The 11,965-nt window shown below is 44.6% G+C and overlaps 3 protein-coding genes across 4 annotated transcripts; 1 reads left to right on the forward strand and 2 right to left on the reverse strand.

The window, feature by feature from the left end:
• The first annotated feature begins 228 nt into the window (after positions 1 to 228).
• MRPL40 (mitochondrial ribosomal protein L40) lies at positions 229 to 2,271 on the forward strand. The gene is made up of 4 exons (XM_026037818.1): positions 229 to 289; positions 654 to 737; positions 1,516 to 1,671; positions 1,774 to 2,271. The coding sequence occupies exons 1-4, from the start codon at positions 246 to 248 to the stop codon at positions 2,081 to 2,083; spliced, it is 594 nt and encodes a 197-aa protein (XP_025893603.1). The 5' UTR covers positions 229 to 245; the 3' UTR covers positions 2,084 to 2,271.
• Positions 2,272 to 2,777: 506 nt separating this feature from the next.
• On the reverse strand, positions 2,778 to 4,039 carry CUNH22orf39 (chromosome unknown C22orf39 homolog). The gene is made up of 4 exons (XM_026037819.1): positions 4,014 to 4,039; positions 3,763 to 3,930; positions 3,212 to 3,359; positions 2,778 to 3,015 (listed from the first exon to the last, which is right to left on the reverse strand). Exons 1-3 carry the CDS (start codon positions 4,035 to 4,037, stop codon positions 3,234 to 3,236), a joined length of 318 nt encoding a protein of 105 aa, XP_025893604.1. The 5' UTR covers positions 4,038 to 4,039; the 3' UTR covers positions 2,778 to 3,015; positions 3,212 to 3,233.
• Positions 4,040 to 4,846: 807 nt separating this feature from the next.
• UFD1 (ubiquitin recognition factor in ER associated degradation 1) lies at positions 4,847 to 11,709 on the reverse strand. 2 transcript variants are annotated; one of them, XM_026037687.1, is made up of 11 exons: positions 11,554 to 11,709; positions 10,778 to 10,810; positions 9,881 to 10,002; positions 9,418 to 9,548; positions 8,935 to 9,007; positions 8,315 to 8,383; positions 7,711 to 7,776; positions 7,456 to 7,503; positions 6,914 to 7,002; positions 6,012 to 6,093; positions 4,847 to 5,246 (listed from the first exon to the last, which is right to left on the reverse strand). In XM_026037687.1, exons 1-11 carry the CDS (start codon positions 11,672 to 11,674, stop codon positions 5,172 to 5,174), a joined length of 909 nt encoding a protein of 302 aa, XP_025893472.1. In that variant the 5' UTR covers positions 11,675 to 11,709; the 3' UTR covers positions 4,847 to 5,171. The 2 variants fall into 2 exon arrangements, with proteins under 2 accessions (XP_025893472.1, XP_025893470.1); XM_026037685.1 differs by having other exon boundaries at positions 11,580 to 11,690.
• Between the last annotated feature and the right edge of the window lie 256 nt (positions 11,710 to 11,965).

Genomic DNA, 11,965 nt, shown 5'->3' on the forward strand with positions numbered 1-11,965 from the left:
GCACCACGGGGGGAGCGGGGGGAGGCTCGGGGCGCAACGCGGGGATTGTCCCCGTCCGGACCGTGTGTGCCGAGAGAGGGRCTCCCGTGGTCCCCGTGACGCCTCGCCCGGCCCGGGCGGCGCGCGGCGGAGCGGAGCCGGGAGGCGCTCGCCGCGGAGGGGCCGGAACTTGTGCGAGGCGGAACGCGAGCGGCGGGAGCACTGGGGAGCGCGCGGCGATGCACYGCACCCCCGTGGCGGCAGCCATGTTGGCGGCGGCGGGTCGGGCGCTGTGCGGGGTCCGGCTCAGGTGCGGGGGGCTGGGGGCCCGGGGCGGGGCCGCGAGGTGCCGGTGCCGGTGCCGGGTCGTCCGCAGGGGCCCCGCGGCTCGAAGCGGCCTCGCTCGGTGCGGCTTTAAGCCGAGCTTGTCCCGGGCCCCGTCGGGATTCGCAGCGCTGGTCGCAGCGCTGGGCAGCCCGGAGCGGGGCCTTAGCCGTGCGGTGGCCGAGGCTGGTTTATCCCAGGGCTGCTGCCCCGCTTAAATAGCCCGGGATGATTCAAAACTCGTCCCTCTGTGTGACTTTAACGAGCAATTTGTGCAGTTCCCCAAATGAATAGGAGATCTGAATACTTCATGTTTTTTTCCTAATACTTTGTTTCTTTTATTTCTTTAGTCCATGGCTGCCCCAGGCAGTTCAGTCTCGAGGGAGCCACTGGYGGACGTCGCTGCTGGAGCTTAAGGCATCGCTCCCCATGAGGTGACTGCAGCTTCCACTCAGCTGCAGGGATTTAAAGCAACGTGGATCTCTCCRAGTCCAAATTAGTTTTTTAATGTACATGTTTGCAGTGGGACATTATACGTAAAAGCTGCTAAAGCGGTTGGGCTCTTGARAGTTTTAGGCTAACCCATAAAATTATTGCTTGGACCGTTGCACTTTTAAGTTGTGTTTATTTGCTTCCTCAGCCACATAATGTGGTTGGAGATGTTCATATTTACAGATCTACTTTGAGCAACTGTTGAAATGGAAAAAGGGGCTGAACTGAAAATACTTTAGTACAAAAATTCCCACCTGTAAAGCAGAAATGACTTCCTGCAGGAATACTGTGAGGATTAGTTTCTGTGGTGGGGTCCTGTGTTTTCTTGCGTATGCTGTGAGGATAAGGACAACAGATGGGTAATGTCTGCACCCTGAATTTGGCTTCAAGTGTGGAAATCTTAAGAACTTTGTATAAAGTCAGTGTGTTTCAATGTTAGATAACATGACTATTTGAAGATAAACACGTTTCTAGCTCTATTGCACTCTGAGGTATTTGGACAAAAGTTCAAAAAAAGGGCAGTTTTTGTGGAACTTCCTAAATCTCATTAAACACTGTGCTGGAAGTTGCATTAATTTATTAAGGATAATGGTTCAAATTTCAACTGGGGAACAAATTAGGCAGTGACACCATACTCTCTAGGAAAGTAAAGCTGAAGTGCAGCTTGCTGGTACTGAGTTCAGTGAGAACTTCTTTCATTCGTGTGATTTCCCTTGCTAGAGCACAACCCAAGAAGAAGAAGAAAGTAGATGTAAAGAGAGAGCAAGCACAAAAGGAGCGCATGAAGAAGAAGATAAGAAAGTTGGAAAAAGCTGCCTCGGAAATGATTCCAATTGAGGATTTTATGACACCACCTAAATACTTGGAAAGCAAGAGGTAAATAAGGCTGTCTTTGACCATGAGCTTGYTTTGTATTTTGATTATTTGCTCTTCAAGATTCAAGAAAAATCTCTATTGCAATGTTTTATTCTTTCTCAGAGTGCGAAGTCTTCCACCTCTGTCCTCTGAGGAGATTGAAAGAAGGGTTCTGCTTATGAAAAAGTGGTCTCTGTACAAGCAGAAGCAAGATGAGGCAGAGAAGAAAGCGATTCAGACTCTTGTCACCTCTCAACAAGCGGCACTAAAGGAGCTGCGCCTTGAATCAGAAGAGCTCTATCAAGCAGCAATAAAACGAGATGAAGGACTTTTTCCCTTTGAGAGGGATGGACCTAATTACACCCCACCRCTTCCTGATTATGATCCTCCTGAAGGAAAATGCACTGATATCACCAAGGTGTACACACAGTGACCTGGGAARGGTTTAGTGGTCATCAGGCACGAACTACTCAGCTGGTTGAAGAAGGGAATGAATGATTCCTGTTGCAGTTTAAGACCTTATGGGGGTGTGACTGTCTTAACAACCAAAAAATCCACCATGAAATGTTTTTCTTGAAAACCTAGATAATAAAGCATCCAACAAAATTSTTCTGCTCTACTCTGCCATACAAGAATAAAGCAAGGAAGCCTGTGTCGCTCAGCATCGTCTCTGTTGTCTTGTTACTGTCATGCCTGCACGTGTTTCAGAGCAGTGTTGTTTTGTTCTCCACAAACCATGACATCATAGATTTCTATGCTATGAGAAAAGAGTGGCAGAGTGATTACATCAGAGTCTGGATTAGAAGAAAAGTACTAGCGGTTTTTCCTGCCTTTCTTTTATTCAGAATTCAGCTAAGGATGTATATGCTTAATGTATGAAAAATGGGTGGGAAACATTCTGTGACAAGGCCAGAAATAAGGGATTTTGTTGCCTTGTATTGCAGTAAGTTTAGCTTATACTTGGTATGTAAGTAATGAGTTTTTAACAGTATTTGCTTAAAATGAAAGTGAGCTCTTTTCAATCATTTCAGCTTTTATTTCTGTAATAACTCTGAATATTGCCACAGACATTTAAAAAGAGCAAGCACCGCTATCCAAGAGCATTTTAATRCCATCACACCAGACTGCCTGAAGTACGAGAACACTGAAGCCATGTGGTGCCTTCCAAATGCCACAGGTTTTGATTGCCCTGCACTGGCAAGGTGCAGTCTGGGCTCTTGTTTCTCAGACGCAGGTCTTGGGTGCTGCCGTGCTCCAGCCGTGCATAACACCAGCACCTCAGGGAGTCACTGTTGAGGAAGGGCAGTTGGATCACACATCCACGTGCGATCTCTTTGCTTGCATCTCTGTTGCTGAGAAGAGATCSTGAAGTGTGAGACAGCAAGAAGAAAGCGAATTATGCACTGAATTCACCCTTTAAAAATGCTTTTTGTTTAAATAAACTTTCAGTAGTTCTGGAATTAACTGATGGACTACTATACAGGGCAGAAGYAGAGTGGTATAATATCAAGAAAAGAGAAAACCAGGAGTGTTTTCCCAGCGTTGCGTATTGCCTACTGACCGACCCTGGCAGAACAGTCTCGCTATTCCGGTTTGTCCTGGTTGAGGGGCAGGTACCAGTCCGACGGGGGGCTCTTCCGGAGCGTCCACACTGGAGCATATTTCTGTTTTTCCATAACTCGAGATCTTTCACTCTTGCACAAAGCTTCCTAAAACACAGAAAAACCATATCCACAACAGCACTGGATTTTCACCTTTTTACACAGGCTGCTTCCCAAATCGACTGAAATAAAACCAGCCACAGAAACGCATCGCACTAAACCAAAACATAAAGACCCAGCGCCAGCAGGGGAGGTTTTAATTGCACCTTATATTTCGCTTCCCATTCCCCCAATAATGCTCCCTCCTGGGTTTGTTTGGCGGTGATTATGCGTTAGTGCAGAGTAACCCCGTGTGTCTGAGGGGGAAGTTAAATCCAGGGGGAAAGCRAGGGCGGGAAACGCCGGGACGAAGGGGGGAAACGGGCCGTACGGCCCGTTTCCCCCCTTCGTCCCGGCGTTTCCCGCCCAAGGGCGTTTCCCGCCCACGCCCAACGGTCCCCGCGGGCGTTACCTTCGCGGCGGCGCCCGCGCCGCTCTCCCACGCCCGGCAGGCCTCGTAGTCGTCCCGCCACCGCGCGCACTGCGGCAGCTCCCCGTGCGCGTAGTAGTGGTGGAAAGCGTGGCGCAGCCCGCGGCACCGCTTCCATTCCGCCCAGTAGTCCTCGCACGGGCGCGGCGGCTGCGGGCAGAGACACGGGGCGCTCAGCGCGGGCCCGGCCCCGCCGCTGCCCCCCCCCGAACCCGCCCGGTGCCGCCGCTCACCCGCCACGCCTCGCTGCCCGCCATGCCGCCCGCCGCGCAGGCCGCCCCAGCCGCCAATCGCCGCGCTGCTTGCGGAGAGCACGGTCCCGCCTGGCCAATGGGGAGCGCCGGGACAAAGCGGCCGCCGGGGCGCTCTGAGGCGCAGAGCCAATGGCAGCGCGCGGAGCAAGCTCCCCCCCGCCCCACCAATGGGCGTCGCACCCCAACCGGCCGCGTGACGTAGGGGTGACGCAAGCTGCATGTCCGTGACGTCACGAGCACGCTGGCAACACGATCAYGGGGCAAAAGATCTTTTGTTTTACTGTGTCCTTCACATGAGGGCCTGGCTCCATCAGGCTCCTACAGTCCCCAAGCCCTGGAGACGTCACAGAACCACAGAATGGCTGAGGTTGGAAGGGACCTCTAGGGATCATCCAGTCCAACTCTCTGCTCCAGCAGGGACACYGGGAGCACGGGGCACACGGTGGCATCCAAGCGGTTTTGAAGATCTCCAGAGAAGGAGACTCCACAGCCTCCCTGCGCAGCCTGTTCCAGGGCTCTGTCACCTCACAGTGAAGAGCTTCTTCCTCACATGGAGCTAGAACTTCCTGTGTTTCAACTTACACCCACTGCCCCTTSTCCTATCACGTCAMGTTGTTAATTAACTCTGAACACAAACACAGCAAGGGGTGGCACGACCCACAACCAGCTCCAGGGGCTCAGCGCAGAGCCTCCTGCGCCAAGGTCTGCCAGCACTCACCCCTCAGCCTTCCTTTGCACCACACCAAAAAGCAGATCGGAAACTGTGGCAGAAGTACAGAGAAGAGGAAATCAAGCACAAAGCGACACGARGCCATCGTCACACGGGCTTTATAGGGTAGGATGTAGTCTAAGGACTGGACCTTTAGTAAGGCAGAATTCACCGGTTTTGCTTCCCAGCTTTACATCAGAGAAACTCCACCTCTTTCCAAAACATACAAAAACAACACTGCTTCAAAATTCCTACAACTTAATTCCCAGCTGAAAGTTAAGACAGTCTTAAGCTCCATTTTTAAACAAGAAACCAAAATCAGTAAAGTGCTCCTGTGTTGCAAAATGTTCTCTCAACTGCAAAAACTAAGGTCCAATATGCTGCAATTGTTATTTATTCTCCTCCTAACTGACTGAAGGTTCCACAAGTTATGGTTTTCTTCCCTTTTTGCGCAGGGACTGGCCTTCTCCTGAAAAGGCAATAAACCGGCTTCCAGATTCATCCTGAATAAAGAAAGAAGAGAAGGTTTTYAGTTGTTTCTCTCTGCTCACTGTTCGTGTGATACAAGCTGAATAATCACCAGAAGGAACACTCTATCATGGCAGCAGCAGACTGCAAGTGTTCCACATCCTTATCTGCCTAACAACCGCTATTCTTTCAAAAGTCTGAGTGTTTCAATGACCTTTCACCAGCTTAATGCAAGCAAGCCCTGGCTAATCTCCCAGCAGCAAGCAAGGACATCACAGCTTGCATTTATCTGTATGAAACAAACTAACAGCACTTTTACCTGCAGGTTTTAGTGAAAAGTCTACTACAGGGAAAGCAACCACAGACTCGCACATGGTTCCACTGTCCTTCAGCAAGAAGCAATTACTGCCAAATAAGGTGGCATTTTTTTTTCTGCTCCAGATTACCATTTTGGGTTGCATGACCAGTAACTACGGTCACCATCATAGCCATCAGCTGATGAGGCCACATGCTGAAGCAGATGAGGGAACATCCAGACTACATTAAACTCAATGAGGCAGCATAACTACAGCCATGAACAAAACAATGCACTCCAAATATGGGGACTTGCAASTGGGAGAGAACTTGTGAATTCAGTTCACTTTTCCCTTGGCTGTATCTTCTCAATTTTTMTGCTCTCAGATATACATCATCATCAAACAGATCTGCCAGAACTGATAAGCAATGCAGACTGCTTTGCAGACAGATGTCTCATCAGTCACATATTCTGTGTAAGATTACCAAGATTGAACTTAATGTACCTCTTCAACTTTCTTCACTAACGGACGTGAGTTTCTAATAAATGTGATTCTACCAATCTTGAAGTCATAATTGGGTATTCCTCTGAAAAATAAGCATTAAAACAGTATAGTGAAGAAATTTTATACAATGAAACATCCAGTAGAAAAACAGTGAGACTCTTTCTATGCCTTTCAATAATATGCAAGCACCTCTGCAAAATTTTCACTACCAAATAATCCCATAGCTAAATTACTGTATTATTTCCTAAAGATAGGCAGTCACTGAATGAAGGAAATAATCAGATACTGAAGCTGATGCACAAGCTTGGCTGTGGGCATGGTCCCACACTGTCTGCAGTTTTCATGGGGCCAAGGACACTTTTTCTAGAAGGGTTCAATTTTTATTGACAATATAAATTGTCAACAAATATAAATTGAAGCAAATTGAGACAAATATAAATTGAAGCAAAAGCAACACAGGAACCACATCCCCCCCAAAGACCATTCTATTAAATCTGAATCTAAAAACTTGCTTTTAAGGGAAGGGAGGAGAAAAAAAAAAAAACACAATCACATAGCCTGGCTCTGGCTGTCTGCCCAGCTCAGAAAGATCTTACTGTAGGCCACATTTCACTTTAGAAAATTGCCAAGAGTTCTGAATGCAGCTCATCAGCCTCAGTCTAGATCTGCTGCTTTTGCCTTCTTGTCTTCTATAGAGCAAGAGCTAATGGAGTTTTGGCACCATTTATTAATTTGAAATCTGCACTTTAAGTAGTCTGAGAAACTCACAATTAGTCTAGAAAATTAGACTATGTACTTTTACATGGAAATACTCGAGGAAATTACTTTTTTTTCCCTCCTGCAGTACAAACAGTGCATTCATACGCTCATCCTTCACTTGCTGAAAACTGAAACAAACATACCTTCGAATRTCTCCTGGTTTAATTGGAGATGGGCTTGGCTCAACACCTTTCTTCTTGCCATCCAATCTGTTCCCAGAACCAGAGAATGCCTGCACATGTACAAGACATAATTATGTCTCAGAATTATAAATAATGAGTTTTAAATTAACCATATCTTGTATTTGAAAGCACATTGCACAGGAATATTATATTCCCCCCTCAAAAAAAAAAAAAAACCCCAAAATCACTTATTTGACTCAGTACAATTATTTTTAGTTCATCTAATAAGCTAATCCCTATGTGTAGGAGACATTTCAGTCTCCTTTTTGAAGACTGGCCTTTTGGTTACAGGCCATGAGCACCACAAAGCATCAACAAAGGTGACCTACTTTCTGAAAGGAGGTTGTAGGAGTTTCAGCTGCGGGGATTCCTACATGAAAAGCCTATTTACCAGTTAACAAAGGACACCTCTAAGAAGAGGTACTGGTATTATGTAGTAGTTTGGATTTTGCTTTCCCTTGTGATTTACAACATTCAAAAACCAGCAGAAATACAGGACTTACACGAAATCCTAGGTCACTCACATATCCACTGTGGTCTGCTTCAACATCCTGTGGAAAAAAAAAATGTTACTTCAATATATCCATGTTGCGATGTGAAAACATTTTTTTTTTTTTTTTTGTCAGAAATATATGGAAAAGTGGGAAGCTTATTTAACTGTTTGTTTTGGGAGCGGATTGTTCTAAACAACCATCTCCTATAACCAGGGCAGATCACTGGTGAAAACACATTTTTTGAAAAATGGAATTTTCACTTACTGTGGTCTCTTCATGTTGTGCATTTCTTTCTGGCTCTTTATAGCCCAAAGGAGCATCAAAATCCACCTATGTACACAGGAAAATAACTGTGATTRATATTTTTATTTAAGTATAAATTTTATACCTCTGTTCCTCTGATCTTCACAAACTATTGTTCCATTTTAAACTAGGAAGAACTGGAGTTTGATAATCATTTTTATTCAGAAGAAAAAAAAAAAAGACTAAGTTTCCCAGAGATGAGTCTGTGCCTATACTTGAAACGGACCAGGAGAACAGCAGTCCACATGCAGCTGGAGACTAAAAGTCAAGACAAGGCCATAAAATGAGACTCTTCAGATTATAAGACAGCATGTTGAATGTACATTCATAGTAGGTTCTAGACACTGCAGTCACCTGAAGATGTAGGAAGTTAAGTGCAGCACAACACCACAGGTGTGGTTACAGAGGTACATTGGAACTCTTGTATGACTCACCTTCCCCACCTCATCTGATTTTACCTGTCCCACAGCATGAGAGGTGCTTGGTATTCAGTGCTATCAATGGACAACCTTCTCCTTTTAGGGGTTCTCAATAAAGCAGACTTTCCACAACAGCCTTAACTTACATTCATATCACATTCTATGATGGACACAGCCTTATCTGGTTTGGTTTCCATTACCCGAAGCTCATAGATCTGAAACAGTAATGAATAATTTAAGACTGTACACAAGGAGCACTATTTAAGTAACAGAAAAGCATTGCTAAACCCTTCCCCTCAGAAAGTCTGAAGCACAGTGCTTTAAATGGACACCAATGGACACCACAGGGATACGAGGACAAGGGTATTAACCTAGACATAAGATTGCTATATCCCGAAGCTATCTACTTCTTGCTGTCAACTTGTGTTCTTGAAAGCAAATTGTAGTTTCAGGATAATTTCCATCCCACAATTTATAAGAACTTCAAAAGCATCACATTAAGTTTTCTCTGATGAGTCAAAAGAGCAGCCTAAATAGCAGTTCAAAGGAGGATTTAATTGACCCTATTTTTCAATACAAAACTGATTGCAAAATCTACCACGCAGGATTTACATGTCAGCAATATTACACAGCTCCATGTTTATTATTTTTGCAGTAACATCAAAAATTGTGCTTAGTTCACAACTCTAACTGATCAAATGTGCACATGGGCTACCAATTGATGACATGCAAGTTAAAACTGCACATGTGATGTTGCATACTGTACCTTTTCATTGTAGTTGATGGCAATAACGTCTCCAGTAGTTAGACAAGCAAAGTTTCTCAAAGCGTTTTCTAATCTTTGGAGGACGTTAAGATACATACAAATATGTATGATTGTTGTATTGATTGTTACATCAAAGCTTTGAAATTACTTAGAAAACTCTGGTCTTTACTCTCTCAAGGATAGTTTAAAAGTCACCAGAGCCTTAGACATCCTTTTTGTATTTATTAAAGGGTACAACATCTTCTGTAGATATTCTGAGAGACACTCAAACCCACTGCACTTTAAGTCAAGATGCAGGTTCTCTCACTCCAGGATACACAGAACTGCAAAAGCCCTCCCTCATTTTTGTTTTCAGAAAGGGCAGTAGTAGTTATTTGCTACTGCRAAGGCACGAGCAACACCTGAAAAGCTGACCCTGCTTCATCATTCCAGTTTTAGGGGAAAACTTTTGTTCCCTGCTCCATAGTTGAGTAGGAAGGATACACAGCTTTGGGATTGGTGATATCAAGAAAATCTGGACTCTGTGGCTGAAATTTTGAGTAAGTAGCAACTTGAAGATTAACACTCTCCACTTGTACCAGGCCTCCCTCTTCCAGCAGCAAGTTTTGCATCATCTGCAAAAATAAAGACAAAGAGGCAAACCAGTATCAGCAAATCAGATTTACTATTTTTTTTTCTCCTTAAATATACACATTGGGGTCACCATCCTACACAAAATCCATCAGTTCATTTCTGTTTTAATTTCAGGAAGACAACAGTCAGGGACATCTCAAAACACAGTGTGCTTTGCATACAGAGAGAAACTTGAGCTGCAACTGAAAGCAGCTGCAGGAACATGACTAGCACGGACACGTAATTTCAGCACCCCATTTGCCTCTTCATATTAAACTAGCAACTCATTAATCCTACCCTTCTGGTTCTGACAGTTCAACATGAGACAACTCACCCAGTGTGGAAGGTAACATATGCCCTCATCAGCCACAAATTCAAGCACTCCACAGTGCGTCATTCGGTCTGAATTTTTATTAGTCAGCTTAAACAACATTGGGTAGGTAATATTAAGTCGGCCTGGTGAGGAAGAATAAAGAGGATTTTGTTATAAAGCCACTAACCCATTCACCAAACTTTTAGAGATTGATCGTTCCGAAGAGAATGGCACGGAGTGTAGGAGAAGATCCCCCCACCAACCATCACTCCAACTCCAAAACCACAACCCCAGGAGAGAAAGCAGAAACATTGCACTTGGAGCTTTAAATGCCTCCCCAGCACTTCCCCTGCTACGAGATAAGCAGGCTGACAGTTAAAAAAAAAAAAAAAAAAGTATGCCTTGGGCTCTTATCACATGGCTACAAAAGAATTCTAACATCCTTTGTCCATTTTAAAAATAATCCTGAGTTAATCTGCTTCTCAAAGAAATTCTAATAAGGACAAAATTCAGAGAAGAAAAACAGCCTATTAAAAGAGGCAATAATCACCACTTAAAATATTAATTCAATTATTTCCTCCATTTCAAAATTGTTTTTTTTCCTCAGAAAAGTATTCAAGTAGGCTGAGATTAATGACTTATTAGAGCAACTGTAATCATTATATTCTGTGTTATTAACAGTTATTAAGTATCAATTCATGCATCCATTAACTTGACACTTCAGGTGACTGTACTTAAAGACAGACAGAATATCTTAACTCCGAGAAACAAAATACTCCCCCAAATACATCTTTTGAACAAGTTAATCACATCCACTCTACTTAAGACAGATATTAGGGAGACTTTTTTTTTAAATATTGGCATGTCTATATGTTTACATTTGTAATCTTCTTATTCCAAAACAATATTTGCACTTACTGAGTTGATCCAAAGCAGATGGTGGCATAATTACTGTAAAAATTAATGAGAGAGTTAAAACAAGATTATGAAAAGTGTGACTATACAGAGAAGATATTTTCTACTCTAAGGTCTAACATGAGTTAAATTTCTGAGCAAGAGATGTCAGCAATATCAGTGACAACAAATATACCTCCTTGCACAGGAATTTTAAGTTTTAACCAGAAATTAGATGAAACAAAAGTTTACAATATTTAGTGCTACAGGAAAATTTTCCTCAAAGTACTTTTATTTGTGTGGGCTTACATGTCCCCTTCAACTGATGTCAAGCATTGGCCTGAGAGATGGGATTCTGAAAGCGAAGGTGGACAGTCTGTTTTCTTCTTCAAGTCAAGTTATAACGAGTTAAAAAAAAAAAAAAAAAGAAAAAGAAAAGGGGAGGAAAACAAACACAGTTCTTAGTCATAAAATTCTATGATTCATAACAGTGGCGAGATTTTAAAAGGGTTTTCTTCTAATGATAAAGTCCCAGGAGTCAATCCCTACTACATTTTTAATTAGACAGTAATGTACTATAAAAGTAAAATCCTCCTCTTCCTTCTTACAGCCTCTCAGCGCTGCTCTTGCTCAAGCCTCACACCAACAGCATGTCTCCATGCTGCCCAACAATGTCTACAGTCTTGGCCAAAAGCAAATTACTCAGCGTTATTCACAAATAACCTTAAACAGTGTAAGGCTTTCTATTATTCACAAATAACCTTCAACAGTTTATTAATCAAAATAAAACAAGCACATACTCTTCCCGCCTTTCTCCACATCTGACCTGTCATTAGGTCCAGCAAGCATGGATACGGAGAAGCAGCGGTACTGAGTGGAGAAGCGGTTCTGGAAAACCCGCGGGATCGGATGGTCGAACATATTGAAAGAGAACTGGGGAAGGGAGAGAAGAGCAGAGCAGACAAGAGGCTATTAACGTCACTCCTGCCGCACACCGAAACGACGCAGCACGGCCTCGCCGGGCGCACGGCAGTTTCCTGGACGGTGTCTAACTAAAACGGTGCTCGCGAGGCCCGCCCGGGGCCCGCGGGAGCGGCGCTGGTTGCGCAGACGGGACGCGGGCCCGGYGGCCGCCACAGAGAGCGCCGAGAGGGGGTCTCGGCGCGGCCTCCCGCCCCCGCGGGGCCCGGCGCGGCCCCCCGGGCCCACCCG

The sequence above is a fragment of the Nothoprocta perdicaria genome, unplaced genomic scaffold, assembly GCF_003342845.1.
Source record: "Nothoprocta perdicaria isolate Ctin4 unplaced genomic scaffold, notPer1 scaffold_2, whole genome shotgun sequence".
Classification (NCBI taxonomy): domain Eukaryota; kingdom Metazoa; phylum Chordata; class Aves; order Tinamiformes; family Tinamidae; genus Nothoprocta; species Nothoprocta perdicaria.

Coding starts and splice junctions, on each gene's coding strand:
- CUNH22orf39 (XM_026037819.1), bottom strand. CDS start 4,037: ATGGCGGGCAGCGAGGCGTGGCGG. Junction 3,931..4,013: donor CGGGCAGCGAGGCGTGGCGG/GTGAGCGGCGGC, acceptor CTCTGCCCGCAG/CCGCCGCGCCCGTGCGAGGA. Junction 3,360..3,762: donor GCGCGGGCGCCGCCGCGAAG/GTAACGCCCGCG, acceptor TCTGTGTTTTAG/GAAGCTTTGTGCAAGAGTGA.